Source organism: Ambystoma mexicanum, chromosome 3p (assembly GCF_040938575.1).
Source record: "Ambystoma mexicanum isolate Mex_15411 chromosome 3p, UKY_AmexF1_1, whole genome shotgun sequence".
In the NCBI taxonomy this organism is placed as follows: domain Eukaryota; kingdom Metazoa; phylum Chordata; class Amphibia; order Caudata; family Ambystomatidae; genus Ambystoma; species Ambystoma mexicanum.
The window spans coordinates 193,249,360-193,276,291 of record NC_090925.1 but is presented as its reverse complement, the minus strand read 5'-3'; the positions used below and the strand labels follow the sequence as shown (position 1 = coordinate 193,276,291).

General features: G+C 48.1%; 1 protein-coding gene across 4 annotated transcripts in view; it reads right to left on the bottom strand.

The window, feature by feature from the left end:
- The window catches only part of C1S (complement C1s), a 479,233-nt gene that overhangs the window by 47,062 nt on the left and 405,239 nt on the right, over window positions 1-26,932 (bottom strand). For all 4 annotated transcript variants that reach the window (XM_069650604.1, XM_069650605.1, XM_069650602.1 and 1 more), the window contains exons 6-8: window positions 17,982-18,181; window positions 11,276-11,429; window positions 9,627-9,742 (exon numbers count right to left, since the gene is read on the bottom strand). In XM_069650604.1, the coding sequence (XP_069506705.1) occupies window positions 9,627-9,742; window positions 11,276-11,429; window positions 17,982-18,181 (470 nt within the window). The remainder of the gene's footprint in view (window positions 1-9,626; window positions 9,743-11,275; window positions 11,430-17,981; window positions 18,182-26,932) is intronic.

The window sequence follows — 26,932 nt, the reverse complement described above, 5'->3', positions numbered from 1 at the left end:
CAAAGGTCCATCAATGCTGCAACAGACCTAGACCCAAACTTCAAGAAAATATGGCAAGGGGGATCCCCTGTCTCCTTTCTGGCCACAAACTCTGGGGCACCCCGGCTAAACATCTCCTCCTGGAAGTGAACCATACGATGTTCAGGAAAGAGCTCAACTCTTGGCTTTTCAACCAACCTATTGAAAAGATACAAAGATAACAGCAGCCATCCAATAGCAACGTAACAGACAACCTTCCAAGCATGGCTCCTTGCCAGATAAATATAGAACAGGCCAGTGTGCAAGCAAACAAGTTTTTTTGTGAGAGCAACCCCTTCCATCCTGCTAGTTAGAAGACCTCACACCCAGCTCCTCACTGCTCAAGAGTAATATGTACTATTTGAAGTAAAAACGAACACAATAACTATTACCAGGAATCTTAAAACAAAACACATCTAGAATCTGTACTACTTTAAACCATCTCTCGTTGGACACTCGCTGATTCTGTGGACCGTGATGTGCAACATTGAACCAGGCCAGAATCTCTCAAGGAAAACTACCACTAAGCGGAAGGAAGCAACAACACGCCAACTCCTCACCCTCCACCCAGCCCTCGCATCCCTCAACTAACTCATCTCTCCCTACTAAAAATGTTGCAAGCCTACACTCCACTCACTCCAGTCGGATGCCCCGCCAGGTCTAGTGCAATCAACAAATTCAAACTCTACTCATCCTCTAGCAACTGTCACTCTCTCAGTCGATGCCCCGCTTTTCGGGGGCTGCTCTTATGGCTAACTGGCACCCGCTCATACCCATCACAAAGAACAGAGTTTCAAATAATTGGCATACAGGTAATGGGTACTTTTTGCCCCACACCCATCAACACTACAAGTTTTTCTTCACCTGAGTTTTCCACAATCAGACTAACACTCCTCACCTGACTTTCGTACAGCGCCATGTTCAGCAGCGCCAGCATTATCGGCATGAGGGCGCTATATAATATGACTTACCTTACTTTACCTGACCTAATGAGCTGTCTGGAAAGACATATTGGCTTTGTAGGTTTTACTAACCAGTTGGGCTGGTCACCCCACAGGGCATCAGCCCATTACTGCATGGGCAGAATTCTAAAGCCCAAAATTTTGCATTTGCCCACATATATGTGTGGCGGGTGGGTTAGGGTGATAATGATTGTGGAAGGAGTGGGGAGAGGCTGTGGGGGTCTCCCCTGCCTATATATGCAGCGATATGGGGTTATAGAAAACAGAGATTCCGCATTTTGGGCCTGGGTATTATCTTTGTGATCAGGCAGACCCGCCCCACAGCACATTAGTTGCTGTGGTCCTGTCAGGATTTCAGCACATTAGTTGCTATGGTCCCTCAGGATTTCAGCACATTAGTTGCTATGGTCCCGTCAGGACGTCAGCAGATTAGCTGCTATGGTCCCTCAGGATTTCAGCACATTAGTTGCTATTGTCCCGTCAGGACGTCAGCAGATTAGTTGCTATGGTCCCATCAGGATTTCAGCACATTAGTTGCTGTGGTCCCATCAGGATTTCAGCACATTAGTTGCTATGGTCCCGTCAGGACGTCAGCAGATTAGTTGCTATGGTCCCGTCAGGATTTCAGCACATTAGTTGCTGTGGTCCCGTCAGGATTTCAGCACATTAGTTTCTTTAGTCCCGTCAGGACGTCAGCACATTAGGTGCTATGGTCCCGTCAGGATTTCAGCACATTAGTTGCTATGGTCCCATCAGGACGTCAGCACATTAGTTGCTATGGTCCCTCAGGATTTCAGCACATTAGTTGCTATGGTCCCGTCAGGACGTCAGCAGATTAGCTGCTATGGTCCCTCAGGATTTCAGCACATTAGTTGCTATGGTCCCGTCAGGACGTCAGCAGATTAGTTGCTATGGTCCCGTCAGGATTTCAGCACATTAGTTGCTGTGGTCCCATCAGGATTTCAGCACATTAGTTGCTATGGTCCCTCAGGATTTCAGCACATTAGTTGCTATGGTCCCGCCAGGACGTCAGCAGATTAGCTGCTATGGTCCCTCAGGATTTCAGCACATTAGTTGCTGTGGTCCCGTCAGGATTTCAGCATATTAGTTTCTTTAGTCCCGTCAGGACGTCAGCACATTAGGTGCTATGGTCCCATCAGGATTTCAGCACATTAGTTGCTATGGTCCGATCAGGACGTCAGCAGATTAGCTGCTATGGTCCCGTCAGGATTTCAGCACATTAGTTGCTGTGGTCCCATCAGGATTTCAGCACATTAGTTGCTATGGTCCCTCAGGATTTCAGCACATTAGTTGCTATGGTCCCGTCAGGATGTCAGCAGATTAGCTGCTATGGTCCCTCAGGATTTCAGCACATTAGTTGCTATGGTCCCGTCAGGACGTCAGCAGATTAGCTGCTATGGTCCCTCAGGATTTCAGCACATTAGTTGCTATGGTCCCGTCAGGACGTCAGCAGATTAGTTGCTATGGTCCCGTCAGGATTTCAGCACATTAGTTGCTGTGGTCCCGTCAGGATTTCAGCACATTAGTTTCTTTAGTCCCGTCAGGACGTCAGTACATTAGGTGCTATGGTCCCGTCAGGATTTCAGCACATTAGTTGCTATGGTCCCATCAGGACGTCAGCAGTTTAGCTGCTATGGTCCCGTCAGGATTTCAGCACATTAGTTGCTATGGTCCCGTCAGGACGTCAGCACATTAGTTGCTATGGTCCCGTCAGGATTTCAGCACATTAGTTGCTATGGTACCGTCAGGATTTCAGCACATTAGTTGCTATGGTCCCGTCAGGAGGTCAGCAGATTAGTTGCTATGGTACCGTCAGGATTTCAGCACATTAGTTGCTGCGGTCCCGTCAGGATTTCAGCACATTAGTTTCTATAGTCCCGTCAGGACGTCAGCACATTAGGTGCTATGGTCCCGTCAGGATTTCAGCACATTAGTTGCTATGGTCCCATCAGGATGTCAGCAGATTAGCTGCTATGGTCCCTCGGGATTTCAGCACATTAGTGTCTATGGTCCCATCAGGACGTCAGCAGATTAGCTGCTATGGTCCCGTCAGGATTTCAGCACATTAGTTGCTATGGTCCCATCAGGATTTCAGCACATTAGTTGCTATGGTCCCTCAGGATTTCAGCACATTAGTTGCTATGGTCCCGCCAGGACGTCAGCAGATTAGCTGCTATGGTCCCTCAGGATTTCAGCACATTAGTTGTTATGGTCCCGTCAGGACGTCAGCAGATTAGTTGCTATGGTCCCGTCAGGATTTCAGCACATTAGTTGCTGTGGTCCCGTCATGATTTCAGCACATTAGTTTCTTTAGTCCCGTCAGGACGTCAGCACATTAGGTGCTATGGTCCCGTCAGGATTTCAGCACATTAGTTGCTATGGTCCCATCAGGACGTCAGCAGATTAGCTGCTATGGTCCCGTCAGGATTTCAGCACATTAGTTGCTATGGTCCCGTCAGGACGTCAGCAGATTAGTTGCTATGGTCCCGTCAGGATTTCAGCACATTAGTTGCTGTGGTCCCATCAGGATTTCAGCACATTAGTTGCTATGGTCCCTCAGGATTTCAGCACATTAGTTGCTATGGTCCCGTCAGGACGTCAGCAGATTAGCTGCTATGGTCCCTCAGGATTTCAGCACATTAGTTGCTATGGTCCCGTCAGGACGTCAGCAGATTAGCTGCTATGGTCCCTCAGGATTTCAGCACATTAGTTGCTATGGTCCCGTCAGGACGTCAGCAGATTAGTTGCTATGGTCCCGTCAGGATTTCAGCACATTAGTTGCTGTGGTCCCGTCAGGATTTCAGCACATTAGTTTCTTTAGTCCCGTCAGGACGTCAGTACATTAGGTGCTATGGTCCCGTCAGGATTTCAGCACATTAGTTGCTATGGTCCCATCAGGACGTCAGCAGTTTAGCTGCTATGGTCCCGTCAGGATTTCAGCACATTAGTTGCTATGGTCCCGTCAGGACGTCAGCACATTAGTTGCTATGGTCCCATCAGGATTTCAGCACATTAGTTGCTATGGTACCGTCAGGATTTCAGCACATTAGTTGCTATGGTCCCGTCAGGACGTCAGCAGATTAGTTGCTATGGTACCGTCAGGATTTCAGCACATTAGTTGCTGCGGTCCCGTCAGGATTTCAGCACATTAGTTTCTATAGTCCCGTCAGGACGTCAGCACATTAGGTGCTATGGTCCCGTCAGGATTTCAGCACATTAGTTGCTATGGTCCCATCAGGATGTCAGCAGATTAGCTGCTACGGTCCCTCGGGATTTCAGCACATTAGTTGCTATGGTCCCATCAGGACGTCAGCAGATTAGCTGCTATGGTCCCGTCAGGATTTCAGCACATTAGTTGCTATGGTACTGTCAGGACGTCAGCAGATTAGCTGCTATGGTCCCTCAGGATTTCAGCACATTAGTTGCTATGGTCCCATCAGGACGTCAGCAGATTAGCTGCTATGGTCCCTCGGGATTTCAGCACATTAGTTGCTATGGTCCCATCAGGACGTCAGCAGATTAGCTGCTATGGTCCCGTCAGGATGTCAGCAGATTAGTTGCTTTTTTCCCATCAGGATGTCAGCAGATTTTTCATGGTTGCAACTATAAAATGGCCTAAGCTTTGTCATTTGATGACATCATCATGCTCGACCTTGGGGTAGCAAAATGTGTGTGTGTGTGTGTGTGTGTGTCTCGTGGAGTGTGTTGTGTCTCTGCCCTGCTGGTTGGAACAACACTGCTTTTCTGCCTGCTTTGCTGTTACAGCGTTGTCTGGACGTTGCTTACATGGAAAACACACTACTGCGCACAGCAACCAAAGGAGGACTGTCTCCCAGCTTTGTGGAATATACTGCTATACAGGCAATAGCAAAACGCGGTCTCATTACAAGTACGCTGGTATGGTAAAAACCATTGGTAAAACATAGGTAACTCCATTCCTGCCGCATTACTGCACCGCTGTACTACAACTTTGGGAGTGAGATGGAGAGAAATTCACCCTCTTACGGCCCAAAAATCAGAAAATCGGCAGAATCACCACCAGCGCTAATTCCGCCGAAATCCCATGAAGTCCTATAGACTTCAATAAATGGGGACTAACACCGCCAAACCACGACTTCTAAACCGGCGGTAATTCTGCTGGACCAAGTGACGGAATGGTAAATTTGTTTGCTGGTATTTTGGTGGACCACTGCTGAAATACCACCAACCTTATAATGAGGCCCCGGTGTCTGAGTCTTCTGTTATCACTGTATTACCTCCACATGACCACATCGCTGAGCTACGGGCTTGGAGGTGGAGGAAAAACCACTGCAAGTATGCTGGAGGTAATTCCTTTACCTTACTGCCAAAAAACTGCCAAATTGGCACAATTGCTGCCAGCGGTAATTCGGCCGCAATCCCCATGAAGTTCTATATAATCCAATAAATGGGGAATAACAGTGCCTACCACCACTTGTAATCGGGTGGTAATTCCACAGGACCAAATGGCAGTGAAGTTAAATCCGTGTGTTGGTATTTTAGCAGATTGACCACCGAAATACCACCAAACTTAAAATGAGACCCTTTGTTTTTGGAAGGAAACGATTTACAAACCACCATAATTGAGACATGCAACTAATGTAGGGTACCAGATGTTCAGCTTTGTCAGGTCTGACCTGGAATTTGACCTTCATCCTCCCCTTGCGAGAGTTTTTTTAATTTAAAAACTCTGACCTGCTTTTTGGTAAAGGGAAGGACCAGAAATGTGGCAATCCTAGCTAACTGCAGGGAATCATTACAAAAAAACACTGCCCCTCAACAAGTGCAGTTTGGCATATTAAAAGCAATAGTGCAAAAGAAATGCATTTTCAATACATGTTTGCACCCGAGCAAAGATTGCCCTGGTGATAATACGGAATGGTATTACCACTAGGGCAAACTTTGCCCTGATGCAAACATTCAGTGAAAAGATCTCTTTTTTGCACTAGGGCAATGTTTGCCCAGGTGCCTATACCATGCCAAACTGCACTTGTCATGGTGCAATCGTTTTCTAATATGTTCCAGTGTTTTTAGAAATAGGGCAAACTTTGCCCTAGTGCTAATGCCATGCAACTTTGCACTTGCACTGGTGCAAAGTGTCTGTACTCTGGCCCCAGAACGTGATGAGAACATGCAAACGCCCTTTGAGGGAGGGGCACATCTTCTTTCGGGCCAAGTGATAAGATGCGATTGTAAAGCTCCATTTGAGGCGAATAAAGCATTGAGAATTTGGCCCAGAGTTTTTTGCTGTTCCCAGAAACGGCATTCATGGAAATCTTTCTTTTTTTTATCCCATTAGTCTTCTTCAGATGCAATAGCAGCCCTCTTTGTCACGTGTGCAGCTGATGCCCCTGCTCTCACTACATGAACAAGGGCGAGACTCCTGCGTATCTGTTCAAATTCATGTTTATTATTGGAAGTTTTTGACAAATTTTAGGGAGCAACGTTGACAGGTACCACTTGAGCACAGGCTCCGACTGGCCCATAGTGTGTTATAGGACCATTCCGAAGAACCTGGCAGAAAGACTCGTGTGGGCAGGTTTTTTCTGGCCCAATGTGGGCCACTTTAATACTAGTAACTAAGAACAGTGTGCAGCGGACAACTCTAACTAGTGTTACGGACCAAAATGGATGTTTTCACGCAAATATCCCAAAATAATGTGCCCCAGGCACCACTCAAACAGTTGGTCATGAAATGTGATTTTTGAATGAGGGCCACTGCTTCTGTGTTGGACCGCAACTATTTTATATGTTAGTCCAAATGCGGTGACCGAGATGTGTGATGGTCTGGCAAAGCAAATGTACTGGAAACTGGCCAGCTGAATTAGGAAACAGAAGGGTCCTGCAGATGGGTGCCAAGTGGGACTGAGTAACCAGGCCCAGCAGCTAGAGTATCCAACTCAACGTAATCTACAATGACCGTAAATAACCACACATTTCGATAAGATATGATATGGCATATACACAAGTGTTTCAAGGCGCGATGAGGCAAGGGTGGGGGAACAGAGGGAAGACAGAGACAGTGATCTTACTAGGCCAGGTGTCATTCAGATCGCGCAAGTGCAGGGGAAGGGGGAAGTGAACAGTGCAGTACATGGAATCAGTAGAATGCTGGTGGCAAGTGCAAGGGTAAGTGCAGACATCAGGTGTCAAGTGCTGGTAGGGAACCGTAGGGATACAGAAAAACAGTCCCCAAGTGTAGGGGTTGCCCGAGAGGCAGTGCTGGTGTGCAACTGGACAGGGAAGGAGACCAGGGCCCGAGGTCAGAGGGTGGCCAGGTAACCAGTGCAGTTTCAGTTCAGTTTCAGTTTCAGCCAGGAGTTCAGCGGGGGAGAGGAGGAGAGAAAGCAGAAGCAAAGAGGAAGGTTTTGAGGTGCTTCCGGAAATGGAGATGTTTCTCCTCAAGTTTCAGGGAGGCAGGGAGGCTGTTCCAGAAGGAGGCCCCTGCCGAAAAAAGAGATCTACCACAACTCGTTGCTTGGAGAAAGGACTGACCGTGAGGGAGTTGGAGGTGGTTGAGCGAAGAGCTCAAGAGGGAAGATATTTAGGAAGAGAGAGTTGAAAGTATTGAGGCCCCAGGCCCCAGAAGGCGTTGTGGACAATGCAGAGGATTTTGAACTTAATCCTCGACACCACTGAGAGCCAGTGCAGAGATTTCAGGACTGGAGAGGAACGATCCCTGGGCTAGAGGCCAAGGACAAGTCTCGCAGTCCTGTTCTGGATGAGTTGCAGAGGGCAGAGAGTAGAGGCAGGCAGATTTAGATAGAGGCTGTTGCAATAGTCCAGCCTAGAGAGAACCAGAGTTCTGGAGACAGTGAACTTTGGGGGGAGAAGGAGCGGAAAGGAAGAATACCTCTGAGGAGGTGCAACTGATAGTGTGACTTCTTAGAGACGTCAGAGATGTGAGGAGAGAAGGAGAGTGTGGAGTCGAAGATGACCCTGAGGTTTTTAGCCTCGCAGATGGGAGCAGGAAGAGGGCCAAGAGAGACCGGCCAGAGAGTTACAGGAAAGGAGGGAGCAGGTGTGCCGATGAGGAGAATCTCAGTCTTACTGGCATTAAGGCAGAGATCATTGGCGGCACACCACTCCTGGATAGCAGACAGACAGTCAGAGATGAGAAAAGGAGAAGAGGTGGCTGAAGGTAGCCTGAAAATGAGCTGTGTCATCCGCCTAGCACTGGAAGTTGGGGCAGAGAGTGGCAATGCGGTGGGCAAGAAGTGCCAGGTATTGGTTGAAGAGCCAGGGAGAGAGGTTAGAACCCTGGGGAACATCACAAGTGGAGATAAAGATAGAGGAGAGGAAGGACCCAAGTTGGACCTGGGAGGGTCGATCAGAAAGGAAAGAAGTCAGCCACACCGGGGCCTGACCGGTGATACCCAGGTTATCACAGAGAAGATGAGTTTCAATGAGTTCAATTTGAATAAGAAATAAGCAGTTTGTCATATTTTATCAACTCGCAAGGCACGTGTTTAGATGTTCTGTCACTTTGTGAAATAAACTCCATGGGCATAGGTTGCCTACTTGATCAGCTTCTCCTCATCAGACACAGGTGCTAGGGATTGAGCTATCCAGTGTTATTCGCTTTCAGTCTGGGAGACCTGTGGCTTTAAGTGGGCCAGGCCTAGCTGTGGCAAAGCCCCGGCAGTCTCTCAAAACTCCTGTGTGGCCTGGGCCATTGTCCAGCTCCGCCAGGGATTTGAACTCAAGCCTTGTCCGTCAGAAGCAAGGGTCACATCCACTGTTCTATTTGGTAGCTGGTCAAGTTTGGCTGTTTCATTCAATAGACTGCTTGAAAGCCTGTTGCAGGCTGCATGTGGCAAGCAATCTATTGACGAAAACAAAAGCAATCTAGCACCTACCAAATAGCACAGTGCTGTTCCATTTCATAGACGCTGGCTTTCTTTAGTTTCATTAAATAGAATGCGTGCCACGTAAAGCCAGTAATGGGGTTTTGTGTGGCAAGATGACTATTTACTGAAACATACACAACCCAGTGCTTACCAAATAACACAGTGCAATGTGTTACTGGCTGCTGTCTGGCAAAGCTTGCGTTCCAATCCTCAACATGGCAAAAGAAAAGTAAAGGTCTTTTTTTTTTTGCTGTTGGGTGATCATTGGTGCATAATGCGTGTTATTTGTCAAGCTGTCTGACACATATCAAGAACATGTGTTTTAGGCAGCTAATCAGATTGAAAATGTGCACATTGATATACATAACAGGCAATATTGAACCATGCATTTTGCAAATGTTATTTTGAATTCAAGGGCATTTGCATACCCCGCCCAGCACTATGTCGGCCACGCCCCCAATGCAAATGCTGTAGTTTTACAGCCCGCCCCCTTCGATTTCTCATCCCACTTAAGGCACTGGGGAGACCCCTTGAGCAAACAAAGGGGTCACATTTGGTCACCTGACATGTCCGCTATTAAGACATTTCCCGCCGGATGTTTGCAAGTTTGTCAGGCATTGTCAAGCCGTGCACTCAGGGCTGCATCCTGAGGCCGGACCCATCAACAGAGCCCAGCTGAGGAAGGGCCTGAAGCGAGCCGCTGACGGCGGGAGGGGCAGACAAGACACGAGAAGGGCCCCAAGTGGCATCGCCTTACCTCCACAACCTCGAAACCCTCCTGGCAGACCACGGTCACCACATCCTTAAAGAAGTACTTCGGCTGCTGTGGCACCAGCTTGGCGTTTGCCCACTGGATGTTGGGGCATGGGACCACTTGGGAGAGAAACAAGAGTTTACATTAGATGCCCGGCGGGTTGGGTGTAGGGGCTGTAACAAGGGTGGGCGAGTTGGGTGAGAGGAATGGTTGGTCCCAAGGGCACATTCTGGATTGCTTGCTTTGCAGAAGAAAGGAAGGTGTGCTAGAGCAGCTGCCTGCCAACCGGCGAAGCAGAAAGTGGCATCTGGCTATTCATGGGGACTGCACTCCTTGCCTCCAGATTCAGAGAGATACATTATGGAATCATTCACAAATCCTTCAATTCCTCTTTAACCTGATGATGAAGGACTCATTTAAGATTCAATTCGCCCCCCACCCCCTCGGCCATTCATTACATGATATGATATGATCGTTTATTTATATAGCGCCTATACACGTTTCAAAGCGCTTCAAGGCAAGGGAGGGAACAAGGGAAAATACAACCACATTCTTACAGGCCATGAACAGTAAGGATGTGAAATTAACTATCATACTCGGCCTGACGACATTTCAGATAGTGCAAGAGCTAAAACACAGATAAGGAAGGGAGGGGGAGAGTGGGAAGGAAATGGAAACAGACAGGCGACTACCGTACTAGGCCTGACGACATTTCTAGTATAGCCGGAGAAAAACAAAAGGTGAGGGAGAGGGGTGCAGAAAGGGAGGGGAGGAAAAAAACAAGATACTATCATACTAGGCCTGACGACATTTCAGATAGTGCTGGAGGGTTAGGGGGAGTAAGAGAAGGGGGGAGGAGACAGACGAGGTTGCTATCATATTAGGTCCAGGTACAATTCTGATAGAGTAAGTGCATAGAAGAAAGTAAGGGGAGGAGATAGGAAAAGGGAGGGGAGGAGAGAACAGAGAATAAGCAGTCAAAAAGAGTGGAGAGCGAATACAATTGCAGAAGTCAGTAGTAACACATCTGTGTTTCCACAAATCTGTCAATCAAACTGTGGCCACTCATTCCATCCCACACTTTGCTCGTCCACCAAAGCATCAATGCAAGACCCACCACATCACCACACATCCTTCCCCCATCGTGATATGTACTTCAAGCCAACAGTTATCATTTATTCCCGCACACTTCCAGGCGTTCCTCCCCCATGCGGCTATTTACTGATTCCTCTGGGTCACTGAACCAGGGCCAGGGATTTCAGAAATGGCGGCAGCATTGTCAAGTCTGTTTCTTTCAGGAGCGCCCTTTTGGCAACCACCCAGGCAGACAATGCTATGGCTAAGAATTGCATTACTCCTACTGGAGCCTGAGTGTGAGAGGCCCCACGAGAGCCACAGCTGGGCACCTCCAAGGCATCAGCAAGGCTCCTGCCCACACCTGAGTCTGCCTCAGCTTTTGCTCATGATGTGATGTTGTTCTGCTGACTTTGCTTGTGACTGGTTCGCACTGTGCCTTGTCCTTGGTTCATGCCTCTGGTCCCTGACTCTCCATGCATTTAAGAGAAAACACACATGTTTTAACAAGCCCAGAGCTTTTTCGGTCCCGCCCACCCCCCATCGATGGCTCCATTTCATTGGCTGTTATCACTCACCCTCCTCGTGATAGCGGATTTTCCAGCCTTTGTTTTGACCTCCACTGTCTGTCTGGAAAATAATCTCGGCCGCATTGCTCTGCGTCTCTATTTTACCCGGGCTTGGGATGCTGCTGCCGCAGAAGGGGCCGAAGTCACGACCATTGGCTCGGACCTGCGGCCAAACATGAAGAAACGTTTATAAAAGGAGAGCCAGAAACCACCAGGGGAGCGAGGACAGACAATCCAGAAAAGCAGTCGAGCCAAAACACGTGAACCTCCAGGAATACCTGTGCAAGTGGAGCCAGCATTCAAAACCCACCCTCATCTAAAAGCGCCCATAGCTGCTCACAGCCTGCCGTCTATAGAACTTGGCCATGTGTGGGCATTTGTGGAGATGATATGATATGATATGGCATTTATAACACGCCCATACACAAGTGTTTCAAAGCGCGACGAGGCAAGGGAGGGGAAACAGAGGGAAGACAGAGACAGCGATCTTACTAGGCCAGGTGACATTGAGATCGCACAAGTGTGGGGCAGGAGGAAAGGGAAAGTGCAGGGGGAAGGGGTAGTGGGCAGTGCAATACAGAGTATCAACAGTAAAATAAGTAAAATAAGTAAAAACAGTAGGTGAAAGTGCAGCCAGCTAGTGGCAAGTGCAGGGGTAAGTGCAGACATCAAGTGTCAAGAGCTGGTGGGGACTGCAGGGATACAGAAAAAGCCCTCAAGTACAGGGGTTGCCCGGGAGGCAGTGCAGGTCTGCAGCTGGTGGGGAGGGGACCTGGGCCCTAGATCAGTGGGTAGCCAGGTGACCAGTGCACTAATCGAGAAGCAAGTAGAAGGGCTCTGTTCTCCTGTTCTGTAGTGCAGGGTCCTAGGCTCACAATGACACCCTGGCACTGTGGAAGGCTGACACGCCTGAGCACAGCGGAGCCGAAGGCCTGCTCATGTCCTTGCAATGTTTTCACAAAAGGTTGCCACACTGCCATGTCACGCAGAAGGACAGACACCTGGCCCATCCCTGGCCACCCATCCTACTGGTCGCCATCTACATTCTCCTTTCACACAGTCTATTCTTGGCCAGTAGGCCTGCTACTCCCAGAATTTCGGTTCGGGAGTTTGCTTCGCTGGAAAAATTAAATCTGCTCCCGACCAATGAAATCGGACCCACTTCAAGGTACTGCTTGAGCACATCTCGAATCCTTCTCAAAGACCTCCAGAGCAAGCTGTAATATTCTAAATGAAGCCTGCCTTCACCTCTGAACTTGCTCTTAACTTTCTGCCAAGTTCTTACATGTACATCGTTCATAGGAGGATTGTGCACCCCACATTTCACAAACATAGGCCTTCTGTGTTTTACCCCATAGTTCATGCCCCTCTCGGTTTGTCCTTTATTGGCTAGCTCCTTTTTCTCCCGCTCCTCTCCCTCCTCTTTTCACCCTGGCGGGGGCACAATATGTCACATTGCAGGCAAGTCCAGTGGCTCCGAGACTACTGTGGTGAGGATTTGGCACAGTATAAAAACGTTGTAATATAACGTAAAGAAAAAAATTAACAAAACATTTTGCATATGTTTCCCTGAGTCACATAAATTGGCAATTTGCAATTTCTGACATTAAACCAATCCCAACTGTTATTAAAATGTTTTCTTTATGTATAAGCTGCCGAAAAAAAAAATCTCTTGGTTGTGAGCCAGTTTTGAAGCAAATTCATGTGTTTCAAACCCTTTTTCGCGACTCTGGGCTTGAAGACTGCTTAGTGCCTTACAAAGAGTAGGCTGTCCAGTAAACTGAGATAGTTTCCCAAAGCTATGTGTTTTCATCCTGCTGCCCCCCTCCTAACCTAAAACGGCACATGCAGATTATTGCCAGAGGGGCCCAGTAGGCACATAAGAGGGGTCCACTGGCCATAGAACCCAAGGAACCCTCCACGGGTGGCTAGCAAGGCCCATTGACTGCTTGGACACTGGCCTCAGTGGGTATCTGGTAATATTACCCCCACACAAATGGTCGCCATACATATAGTCGCCGGGCAAATGCCGTGGCAACATTATGCATGGTGACCATTTGTGTGGGGAGTGGGGCTCTCCCCCGCTCGCCTTGGGGAGAAATTAAAAAATAAAAATAAAAAATGTAAAAACAGGGGCTGCAGGGGCGTCCCCTGCATGTTCACAGTAATAATGTTGCCGCAAACCAGAGCCTTTTTGCAGCGACTTTTTTGCACACAGCCTTTTTGCAGCGACTTTTTTGCCACACAGCCTTTTTGCAGCGACTTTTTTGCCACACAGCCTTTTTGCGGGGACATTATCACATGGAACCCATCTTGGCTGTATCGTCAGCAAGGAACCGGCACGTTCTCAGTCACCCACTCATCCCTAGAAATGGCCATTCCCGGGGCCAAGGGGCCCTTGGTCGCTGATCCTTGAGCACTCTGGTGTCTATGTTGTTGGCACGCAGCCTGAAAGATTCCCGCCCGCTCCTGAGTCCTGTGAGGTGGGCTCGCTGTGGCATAAAGCGCTATGCAAGGAATGAGCTTGTGATAGCCTAATGGGAACAGTCATGCAACATCTGTAGCCCCCTCCACAGGAACACGGAGCTCTGCAGTGACAGTTCTCTCAGACAATATATTAGAAGAAGATCAAATGATTCTCCCCCTCTCTCTGAGTGTGAGGCTTGCAGCTTATCCTGCAATGTGTCCACAGCTCCAACGCAGCCTTCTTTGTCCCACTGCATTTGCCTTTCTATTCTAGACTGGGCCACGCTGGCCTCCTGGCCTGGCAGTAATGTACTGTGCAGGAGTATGGCCTGTGGAACATTGTAAAAGATAATAGCGGACCAAAAAGCAACCACATTCCATCTGGGCAGCTTGAGTCCATCTCAAGCCTGCTTTTAACTCTAGATTTCCCCTCCCGACTGCTTCACATTGACAACCCTGTTGATACCCAACACGTTTAGAACATACATTACTTTCTGCAATCTCGATGTATGCTATAGCTTAATGATCCTTGTGCAGCAAAACTATCACAAAACATTCATTTACCCCTTCGCCGTCGCCCCATCCCTATGGCGGTTGCCTTTCACCCTCTTGTTCATCTTCTGATCTTCTCTCTACTCATTTTCCTCCCCTGACTGGATTCCCCAGGCAGGGGCGCAATACATCGCCTGCAGACAAGCCAGGAGACTTTGGGGCTTTATAAAAGCCTTTTAACATAACATAACATGTATGCATACACAACCAGTATTTGATTAGTGTGTGCAGTGACTAAAAGGTGCCTCTACCTAAAAGCTTGACAGCTTTCAATGACCTCTTCTCCCCAAATTGAATTTCTTGTTCAGGCCAACCGTGCTCAGAAATGAGAATTGTCTTGGACAGAGGCATTGCTGGGGGAAAAACTGAGGAGGGTGGGGGGGTCTATAGGCTCTGGTCTTTTGGTTGAAGCCCTGGCTCACAGGCAACAACCAAAAGGCTATAGCTAGCCCCGAGGCCCGACCGTCCCGTCATTAACAGAGCCCCAGATCTTTTCCAGACCTAGCAAAACTCCTGATCTTGGAACTTTTGTGTGACTCATCCCGCATGATGGATCGATCACACGTCACTGCCTGATGACCTTTTGGGACATGCAATAATTTCCTGGATCGCTTAGAATTGGAGCATGAAGACCTGCTCCCTATTTGTTTGTTTATTTATTTATATAGCGCACCAAACCCGGAGGTATCTGGCACATTAACAAAGCATAATACGATGAGGTGAGGCATGTAATCAATATTATTTACATTATTATTTATATTGCATTACAGGTATCTACACAGAAGAAAGACTCATGTAGTCTATATAGATCGTGAGAGAAGAGCCATGTTTTTTCTTTTTCTAACACCGTAGTAGGACAGTTCTGCTCCTAAGACGTCAGGCAGGGAGTTCCAGAGTTTAGCTGCCAGCACTAGAAAGCTACTTCCCCCTGCTTTCTGGAGTTGGTTTCTGGAACCTTGAGGCAATGTAAGTGTAAGGTTCTAGTAGGTCGTTCTAATGTGTTATTGGAGAATTTGTCTGCTAAGTATTTGGGGGCTGAATTAGAAAGGCATTTATGCGTGAGGTTTAATGAGTTGAAGTTAATTCTGTCCTTAACTGAAAGCCAATTGGTGCTACATCGCATAGCTGATATGTGCTGAGTTCTGGGAATGTTTCATGCAGTTCTTAGTGCGTTATTTTGCAGTATTTGTAATTTATCCTCATTGTATTTACTTGATCCTAAGTAAAGGGCGTTGCAATGGTCTAATTTAGATAAGATTAATGCTCTGGCCAGAGCAGTACAACTTGTTGTCGTGAGGAAAGGTTTGCAAGCCTTTATTAGTTTACAAGTGTATGTCGTGGCGGAGGCTGTGGCATTGACTTGTCTGTTCAGGTTTAAGGCTGAATCAAGACAAAAGCCTAGAGTTTTTACATCTTTAGATACTTTAATATTGATGCCATCAATATTAAATTATTTAAACTGGTTGCTTAAGTTATTAAGAAGAAGCTCTGTCTTTTCATCGTTGAGACAGATGCCGTGAGTGGCCATCCAAGCCTGTATAATAAGGTACATTTTGTTGAGCAAGGTTGAGTCTGTGTCATGATTGCCAGTGATGGGAATGAGAATCTGAGTGTCATCTGCGTAGTTAGTGTAGGTGACACCCAGATTGTCGAGGTCGTCGAAAAGAGGCATGGTAAAAATATTGTACATTGTGGGCCACACACACGACCCCTGTGGTACTCCGCAGGTCATAGGTGCAGGCTCTGCTGAAACAGTGAAAGAAAAACCTCTTATGGTTCTTTAATCCAGGAAGGATTGTATCCAGGCAGTGGCTTCGGTGGTAAAATGGGCAGCTGACATCCAATAATTGCAGAAAACTTTGTGATTAACTAAATCAAATGCGGCCGAGAGATCCAGGAGGAAAAGGAGGGCGAGCTGCCCTTTGTCCTTTAGCTCCTCCATTTGGTTTTTCAAGTCTATTAAAGCCAATTCAGTGCGGTGTTTAGGTCTAAAACCTGACTGTCGCATGCCCAGGAGGTTGTTTGATTCAAACTAAGTCTGTATCTGTAAGTAGGCCGCCATGTCAAGAATTTTCAGTAGGAATGGAACCGCATTTTATTGGTCTGTAGTTAGTAGGGGTGTTAGGGCCAAGGTTTGGTATCTTTAAGAGAGGGAGGTCCCAAGCATCTTTTAGATTGGATGGGACAGTGCAAGTATCAAATGAAGAGTTTATTAAATTAGTAATGAATGGCGCTAGTTCTCAGGCTGCCTCTTTGATTATTGGTGCCGGGCAGGTGTCCCCTTGACATCTGGAAGGTTTGAGTGAGGCTATTATATCCATTACTTTGTGGGTGGGGACCGGGGAGAATTTGAAGCAGTTAAATGGTTTTGGAAGGATCGACTGCGATTCCAATAGGGTCAGGTACCTGGAAAGATTTAATTTTTTTGTTTTGATTTTCTCTTGTAAAAGAGAGATTTTTTTAGAGCGTGCAGTTTGAATATTTGTACACCAAGTCTCGTCATTTGAACAGGTTTCAGTTGGAGGTGTAGAGGACTCTAATTGTCTTAAGATGATGAAGAGTTCTCTCGTGCTTGAACTGGCTTTGTTAATTCTGTCATTATACATATCGCTTTTGGTTTGAAGAATCTCTGATTTGTATCGAGCGGAGATTTTGAAAAGTTTATCCTTCTTCAAAGCTGTAGGGTTATTCTTCCATAAGGATTTTGTACTTTTCAAGGATTCTGTATTTTTCATTGCGTAAGGCTTTGAGATTAGGGGTGAACCAAGAGTTTAGGTGTGCTCGAGGCTTACCGTTGCACATTTTTAGTGGTGCTATTTTGTCAATGGCTTGTTTGATCGTGTAATGCTGAGGAGTCTGAGCTAATGAAGATAGGGTTGGTAATAGGTTGGAGTAACGGTAATAAGTTCTCCAGTGTTATATTACGCTTATTTCTCATAAGTGCGGGAGGCGCCAGTACATTTGTCTGATTAGGTCGTGGACTGTCTTGTAAGGTGAAGGAGATAAGGTAATGGTCAGTCCAGGCACATGGTTCATTGTATATGAATTTAATATCGCAATTGATGTCGGCTAGCCAGTCTAGTGTTCTTCCTTTGGTATGTGTTGGTTTGTTGATGTGGTGGGGGAAGCCTAATTCAGAGATAGTATTAGAGAGTACAGAGGTATTGTCATCGTTCATGTCATTAAGGCCTAGATTAAGGTCTCCTAGTAGTATAATTTGTGAGCTAGGTTTCGTGTTTATAGTAAGTAGTGAAGTGATATCATCCTCAAAGGATAGGGCCGGGTAGTCTATATATGAGATGCATGGTTATGGTACATGAAGCAGTAAGTGGCAAACTGACTGACAAGTATTCTCCTGACGGGAAGGGGAGATGAGGGGCGATCCTTACACCCAATTTAGTTTCAGCAATAAATGCAATGCCTCCTCCTCTGGAAGTTTCTCCATCTAACCCGAGTATGGTGTAGTTTTCAGGTATAGCTAGTGCCAAGTTTGGTCCTGCTGCTGCATGAATCAATCACACAAAGTTGCTGTGGGATGAGTTCATGGAACCATGGAAACTTTTTCAGATCCTCTTCAACCCTTGTTGCTCCAGAAATACCACTCCCTCCTGGTATCTCAGTGCTAAGATGTGTTATGGTGGTGAATGGACATTTGCTGAAACCCTTTATAATGGATCAGTTAATCTCTCCAACTCACCACCAAGCTGTCGTAGATGCATCTCCCACCTACACCTGGCTCTATGTCGAAGTCGTTGGGCTGAAACGTCACCACAATCTGGTAGCCGTGTTCCAGCTGGATGCGATACTCACAGCGGGAGTTCTCAGGGTAAGGATTGGGGTAGTTGGGGCTGGCGATTTCTCCCTTCAGTTCGGTGTACACTGTTCCGCTGCAGTTCACTGAAAGACAGCAGAGGAAGCATGGCAAGTGATAGCGCATGTGCAAGGGCTCCATCCAGAGTTACATTTGACACATCAGCAGGTGCATGGGAGGTGCCACACAGGCCACGAGCGGGCCTTGAAATCATTTAACTAGAGCAGAAACATCTTCATCATATAAACATGACATCCCTGATGCCACGAAATAGGCAGGTCGTAGCAAACAGCACTATATGGTAGTCAGAGCAATGTCTCAGGGATGACACCTTTGGCAAAATGAGATGTCTGGGAGGACAGCCTTTTAACTGAAGATAGTCCATCAGGGGGCACATTTATTAAGCAAAACACTGTTTTTTTTAAAAAAAGCACAGATTTTAAACAATAAATTCACATCAGATGTTAGAAATCACACTCACATGTTGGAACTCCCATGTAAATGTTTTCTTAGTGTTGTGTTGAACAGACAAAACACATGACGCAAGAAGTATGGTTTTAATCTAAGTTTTCACTTAGTGAGTTTCCAGTAGGAATGGCAGTTATATTTGGAACAATGTATGTCAATGGGCTGGGGGACAGTATCCTGTGCCCTATGTGCAGCCTGTAGTTCATGTTTAGAGTAGGCCGCGCGGGGGAAGGGAACAGAGAGGGGGCTTGATGTATTAACTAGGCTATTTACTCTATATGGGCAAAGAGGGCTTGCCTCCCAGCATTGTGCTGGGGCTTTAGCTTCGTTTCAGGAATTCATGGGTCAGCTGAGAGTGCCTCCAGCACCAGAAAGAACTCAGGGGCCAGGTCCAGTGTTGACATTTCTGGGCATAGAGATTGATAACCCAAGAGACAGCTGTAGATTGCCAAAAGACAAGGTAGAGAGACTGATAGCAGAAATCGAGGTTAACCTGTCCAAAGAAAAAATGACACTAGGGAAGGACCAAGAGCTTTTGGGAAAATTGAACTTTGCCTCCAAAGTAAGCCCCGCTGGCAGGGTCTTTGCTGGGAGGTTGGCTGGAGCCACGGCAGGCATCACCCAGATATCTCATCACATCAGGCTCAGCGCTGTCTTCAAGGAGTTCTCTGCATGTGGACATCGTTCTTGCTAGAATTTCATGGGGATAAGTTATGGAGGGCCCCAGGGGTCACCTACACTGATGCATCTGGTCAGAACGTTTTGGGGGTCATTTTGTGGGGAGCGGTGTGCCCAGCACTGGTCCAGACCATGGCACAGGCAAGGCAGGACTATGAATGTAATGGCATTGAAGCTTTTTCCCATTCTGATAGCACTCATGACATGGCCAGGTAAATTGTGCAACAAGACAGTGTGCTTGGTTCCATGTGTTAAAATCGTGGCAAAAATGACGGTGGATACAAAATATTGCGGCAAAAATTCTGTGGTTTTGATGCCGCAATCCATGTAAAGGATGCGGGGGACACCCCTGCAACCCCAGGACGCATTATACCATTTAAGGGGAGCTGTGGACACCCCTGCAACCTCTGCTCCCCTTAAATTGTGTAATGGGGTAAAACCACTGCATTTGTGCTGCGATTTGTTGTACAGGCAACAGTTTTTGCAGCGATTTGATCACTGCATACCGTGTGCTTTTGGTCAGATAAGCAGGGGGTGGTGCAAGCCATTAACTTGCAACCAGTTCTTGTCCAGTAGGTTTGGGTTTGCTGAGGAAAGTGGTTGAGGTATGTCTGTACTAGAACATTGAGTTCAAGGTATTGCCAAGACTGCACATCTTGCACGTTCTCATTTTCAGTGGGACAGATCCCAGCAAGCTTTCCCCCAAACACAGAGGACAGGGAGACCCTTCAGGGCGGAGTGGTGGAACCCGGTTTGTGGACCAGACACTCTGGGAACTGGAGGAGCGTTTGCTCACAGCAGGAGAAAAGTCCAAGTACCTGCAGACCTGTGGTGGGTTCAGAAAGGTGGTAGCTGGAAGGGGTTGGGAGAATCACTCATTGAAAGGACCGGTCCAGGAGTTTGTGTCTTGAGCAAGTAACACAGGTTGATCGAAAAGTTGGATATAAGGTCACCTGGCGACATTAGCATTTTACAGCAAGCTGAGAGGGAGGCAGGACCCTACCAGAGGTTTTTTAGTGCAGGCGGTGCTCAAGGGTTGGAGCAGACTTAAAGGGCCAAAGAGGGATGGTCGCTGCCCAATTGATTTTGAAATACTAAGGAAGCTCTTTGAAGGTTTGCCTGAAGTGTGCTACAATAGCTTTGTGGTGGCATTGTTTTGGGCAACGTTTGCCATCACCTACTTTGGGGCAATGCGGGCCAGCAAATAAGTGGCGAAAAGTAAACAGGATACAACTGGGAGGCCTCTTGCATTGGGCGACATCTCCTTTAACAACGGAGGGTTGGTGATCAAGGTTAGAATTTCCAAAACTGACCAAAAAGGGAGAGGTAGGTACATCGCACTGAAACAGTCAGCAGAAGGACGCTGAGTTGCCCTACCGAGTTGCTTTCACAATATCTGGTCTGCAAACCAGCTGGCGGTGGCATACTTGCTGCTTCATGAGGCTGTGTTCCTGTTGACTGTGTTCCAATTTAGGAAGGTTCTGGCATCAACCCTACGCAGGGCAGATTTTCAAGGGATAGGATGGTCGACACAATGCTTTAGAATCGGTACAGCATTTAAAGAAGTCCCTACTAAAAATACAGAGGATTGGGATTGTTTATTTGTAAAGTGCTTATACACAAGTGAAGTGCTTCAAAGCGCTTCAGGCGGGAAGGGAGCAAGAGAATACAGTCGTCATTCTTTGGCCTTGAAGATTCCGAGTGATCTAACAACAATAACTAGCCTTTTAGTCCAAAGGCATATCTACTAGTGTAAGTGCATGACAAAGAGTGAGGGGAGAAGGGGGGGCTAGGAACATACAGAACAGTAAACTACAGTACTAGGCCTGGCGACATTTCAGATTGTTCGGTCGTTGGTCCTCCAATGCGCCTACGCAGGCACGAACCAAGGTAAGGACACATGAGTATTTCGGTCACGAACCAAGGTAAGGGAGGGGAGACAGAGGGAGGTCCAGACAGACACACTTGCTAGGCCTAGTACATTCAAGGTCATGCAAGTGTGCAGAACCGGAAGTGCCAAGGAGGGGGAGGGGGCAGGTGCGCCCAGTCCAGCAGGGGCCTGGGTTAAGCATGGAGTGGTTGCCCCTGTCATTGAGCTTATTGCATTAGTGCCAGGCAGAGTGCAGAGGCCCAGAGGCAAGTGCAGGGCTGGTGGGGGAGCCTGGGACCTGTGAGGCTCTGGAGGAGCACCAGGCGACCACCAGTCAGCGAACTGAGCAGGTTAGGAAAGAGAAAGAAGGAGGGAAAGAAACGAAGAGAAAGGAGGTTAGCATGGGAGAGGGAAAGAGAAGGGGGAAGAGAAGAGGAAGGTCTTGAGGAGTTTACGTAATTTAAGGAGGTCCATCTCAAGACGGAGAGAGGCAGGGAGGCTGTTCCAGAGGGAGGCCTGCAGAGGATATGGATCGACCCCCAAATCTCTGTTTGGAAAAACGGTTTACCCGCAAAGAGTTGTAGGAGGCTGAGCGGAGGGCTGTGGGAGCACAGTATTTGGGAAGAGAGTGTTGTAGATAGTAAGGGCCCAGCCCCAGAAAGCCTTGTGGACTATACAGAGGGACTTGAACTTGATCCTTGCAGCCACGGGGAGCCGGTGGAGTGATTTCAGCGCTGGAGAGATGCGGTCCCTGGGCTTGAGGCCAAGAATAAGTCTTGCGGTTCTGTTCTGGATTAGTTGAAGATTGAGAAAGAGACTATTGTAGTAGTCCAGTCTGGAGAGAACCAGGGCTCTGGAGACACTGAGCCTCTGGGGGACGGTGAGAAAAGGTAGAATACCTCTGAGGAGGTGCAGCTGGTAGTGAGACTTTTTGGACATGTCCGAGATGTGAGAAGAGAAGGACAGAGTAGAGACGAAGATGCCCTCCCGATTTTTTGCCTCACCGGTGGGTGGGGGTGCAGGACCAAGGGAGAACAGCCAGAGTGAGAGTGTGAAAGTGCTGGCATTAAGGCAAAGATCATTAGCAACACACCAGGACTGAATTGAGGACAGAAAGTCAGGAATGAGCGAGGAGGAAGAAGAGGCCGAGGCTAGCCTGAAAGAGAGTTGTGTGTCATCTGCATAGCTGTGACAGTTTAAGTGCCTGCTTTCCCTTTTCTCCCCCTTCTGTCGAGCTCTCCTCACCTGAACTGCCGGAATTGCTGTCGGGGTCCTGCAGACGCCATCGAAGTAGATAATCCTTCTCCTTTTTCCGATGAGCTTGCTTGTCACGGAGGGAGGCCACCGTGACCACTGAGGAGAACAGCTGTCCGAGGACCTCCCTTCCGGAACCAAGCCGAAATAGGGGAAAAACCCCGAATGGGGAAAAACCCTTGGACTCCTCTGGTCTGTAGCACGGAAGGCGTAGTTCCAGCGGAAAGTAGACTTTCAGATGAGTAGGAGGTAGGTAATAGACTGGATCCATATGAGTCACTGAAGGCAACACTGCAGCGAAACAGGGGAGTCCTGCAGTGGGGAGCCGGAGGACAGGGCTCCACGGAACGTCCACCAGCCAATGCAACAAGCGGGGCGAGGAACCGGAGGAGAGGTAGGCAATGGAGAAAAGCGCCAGACAAGAAGCGGAGAGAGAAAAGAAAAAGTGTAGGGAAAGGGGCGGCGCCTATCTGCGAGGACGGAGCCGCAAAAGAAGAGAAACAGTAACCGCCAAGACGCGGCGGCAGCAGGGAAAAACTGGAGGAGAGAGAAGGTAAGAGGAACACTCGCTGGAGGGCGCGAGTGACAGAAGCTTGGACAGAGCGAGGCAGGACCGAAGAAACCCGGAAGAGCGAGAGCTTCCAAAGGATAGTTGCAACGCAGGGACTGCTGGGCCAGGAGGGAAGATATACTCCCAGCGGTCTCGCGCTACAAGGAGGAAAAAGTAACGGACACAAAGGAGGGACTAGTACCTCCCGTACCTACGTCCCAAACCCCAGCACGGAAGAAGCCGCCAGTCGGAACGCCTGCAGGTGACAGTATGCCCCCTTCCAGTCCGCACCACCCCAGGCTTCCCCGGGTGCAGGCGGTGGAATCTGGCGAGCAAGCGAGGAGCATGCACCTGAGAAGCAGGTTCCCAAGAGTCCTCCGTCTCTGGATAACCCTTCCAGGACAAAAGGTATTCCAACCTCCCTCGGTAGAACCTCGAGTCTCTAATGTTGGAGACCTCAAATTCTGCTTGATTGGGTGTCTGTGAGGGAGTGTGTCTGGGCACTGGTCTGTGATGAGAATCGGAATAGAAAGGTTTAAGGAGAGATGAATGAAATACAGGGTGAATGCGATTCAGAGAAGGAGGCAGCCGAAGACAGTAAGCCACAGGATTGATCTTGAGAAGAATGGGAAAAGGACCCAGAAAGCGAGGAAAGAGTTTATAGGGCCTTGTCCATCTGGGTAAAAACCGGGTGGACAACCACACCTTGTCGCCTGGCTTCCAATCTGGACATTCTTTGCGGTGTTTATCCGCTCCGATCTTCAATCGTCTCCTGCTGTTCTCTAAACTCTGCAATGCCGTGGCATGGGAATCCTTGATCTGATCCAATACCTCTTCGGCCGCTGGGGAGTTGGTGAAACTGGGAACCTCCAGAAGAATGGAGTTAGGGTGGACCCCATAAGTACAAAAGAATGGCGAGAGACCAACGGCAACGTGTCTGGTATTGTTATACGAGAATTCTGCAGTAGGGAGTAGAGAAACCCAATTGTTCTGATGCAGAGTGACGTAAAATCTCAGATATAGTTCGAGAGTAGCGTTCAGGCGTTCCGTCATCCCGTTGGATTGGGGATGGAATCCCGAATAGAGTGCTCTCTCAATCCCCAATCGGGTACACAGGGCTGTCCAGAATCTCGAGGTGTACTGGCTTCCCCGATCAGAGATGATTTTGTCAGGTAAACCGTGAAGTCTGAAGATGTCTCGTGCAAACACTTCAGCCATCCTGGTGGCTGTAGGAACACCAGAAAGAGGAGAGAAATGTGCCATCCTGGAGAACGCATCTACCGTGACCATGATGCAGGTACAGGATTCGGATTCTGGTAGGTCTACAGGGGCGAGTAGGCATCTCAACTTGGGTAAGTAACCCCAACGGTTTCCCTGTAGGATATTTAGACCGGGCACAAATAGGACAGGTCTTCACAAATTCCAGGGTATCTCTTCTCACGGTGGGCTAGGAAAAATTCCTCGAGATGAGCTCCAGGGTGTTGATTCCCCCGCGGTGACCTGCAAGGCGAGAAGTGTGACACCAATCCAGAATCTTCTTCCGCAGCAGGCCTTCCGGAACATACAGTCGTTTCTTGAAGAACAGCCAGCCGTCCTTCTCCTGGTAAGGAGAGTCGGAGTGTAACGGTAATTGGGGAAGTTCCTGAACCACAGCGGTTTTAACCTCTTGTAGGAAAGAACTAACAAGGGCCAATATCCGGTTGCGATGAAACATAGGTTCAGCGGATAATGAGGCCCTTTCCTTGCTGGAGTCCTTGCGGGATAGGGCGTCTGCCAGACGGTTTAGTGACCCAGGAATGTAAGACATCTGGTAATCATATTGCGAGAAAAGATAGGCCCAACGTGCTTGCCTGGAATTTGAACATTCCATTTCCTGGAGGGCTTTCAGGTTTTTGTGGTCAGTCCTGATAAGGAAGGGATGTCAGGCCCCCATGAGCAGATGGCGCCATTCATCGCAAGCCAATTTTATTGCCAGCAGCTCCTTTTCTAGGACAGAATAATTCAATTGACTGGGTGAGAGTGTCTTGGATAAGTAAGCTACCGGATGTCCCACGCCACCGACAGCCTGAAGTAGTACCGCTCCCATAGCGATTGCAGAGGCGTCGGTCTCCAGGATGAAAGGCTGAGTTTGGTCCGGGTGTTGGAGAATCGGGGCTGAGCAGGAGAGATGTTTGAGCAACTTGAAACTGTTCTCGGTATCGGTTGACCAGCGGAACGGAGAGGCCTCCTTCTTAAGTAGGCGAGTGATGGGGTACACCACTTCCGAGAAGTTGGGGATGAACCTTCGGTAATAGTTGGAGAGCCCAAGGAACCTCTGCACCTCTCGGACAGAAGTGGGGGCGGGCCATTGGAGAATGGCCTGAACCTTCCTCTGATTCATGTCTATCCCTTCTTCTGATAACTTGTAGCCCAGGTACTGCACAGAAGGTACCGCAAATTTGCACTTCTCGGCTTTAACCAATAGCTCGTTCTTTTGTAGACGTTCAAGAACTTGAGTGACATGAACAATGTGTTCCTGTAAGTTTGAGGAGTAGACCAGGATATCATCCAAATAGATGATGACGGAAGTGGAAAGCATGTCAGAAAACATTCTGTCCATAAATCTTTGAAATGCTGCAGGAGTGTTTACCAGTCCAAATGGCATCACCTTATACTCGTACAGGCCGAATGGGGTGCGGAATGCCGTCTTCCATTCATCACCCTTGGAGATTCTGAGCAGATGGTATGCGTTTCTGAGGTCGAGTTTGGTAAAAATGTTGGCTCCTTGTACAGCCTCGATGATATCGGAGATCAATGGTATGGGATAACGATCTCGGATAGTCACCTTATTTAGACCTCTGTAGTCTATACAGGGTCTAAGATCAGTAGAATAATCCCTTTTCTTGATGAAAAATAAGGGAGCCCCTGCAGGGGATTTCGAAGGCTGAATCAGCCCATTCTTCATATTCGTGTCCAAATAGTTTCGTAACACAAGCTTCTCCGTAAGTGTTAGAGAGAACATTCTGCCAAATGGAACCAGTGCATTGGGTACCAAATCTACGGTATAGTCCTCGGGCCGATGGGGTGGCAGTTTGGAGTGAAGGCTTTCTTGGAATACTTCGGAGTATTTCAAGCAAAAATTGGGTAATGCAAAAACCCCCACACAGTTGGAGGTGTGAGCTGTAATAGATTGAAGGCCCTTCTGACTCTTCTGTGGAAGACAGTGTTCGGTGCAGTATGCAGAACAGAAACTCAGCTGGTTATTTGTCCAATCGATTTGGGGATTGTGTCTGCGAAGCCATGTGATTCCCAAAATTATTGGAAAATGTGCAGCCCGGATGATGTCGAACCTTATAGCTTCCGAGTGCTGAAAAACTGTTAAGGATAGCTCTTCAGTGGTATGGGTGGTGAGTCCGGATGATAGTGGAGAGCCGTCAACTCCTTCTATCTTCTGACCTTCCTTCCGGGGTATCCTGCGTAGACCGACTTGATCGGCCCACAGAGTATCAACGAAGTTTCCTGCTGCTCCGCAGTCCAATAATGCGAGAGTCCCCACCTTCTCGCCTTCTATCATGATGATAGCTGAAACTACCATGAGTCTGGAATATTCCTTGGAGTCAGAAGAAGAAACTGTTAGAGAAACATAGGGACAAGTAGACAGAACTGGAAACCCCCGGACACTAGTCCCTATTGATGCCGAGGGTGCTTGTTTCCCTGCCTCTTGTTAGGCAGTTCTGTGCAGTCCTTTAGAAGGTGTTGATCCGACCCACAGTAAGCGCAAAGTGCCTTTTCTCTTCTTTGCCGTCTTTCGGCAGCAGTCAGAGGTGCTCTTGTGGAGCCAATCTGCATCGGTTCCTCTGAAGCGGCAGCGGGAGAGCGACTAGGGGGAGAATATGCCCGAGAATCCGGGAGGAATCCTGAGCCTCGTTGTTTGTGTCTTTCCGTCTTCCTTTCCTGTAGGCGATACTCGATATGTAGTCCAGCAGTTAGCAGGTCCGAGAAAGTAGGTGAGCGAGTACATCTGGCTAACTCATCTTT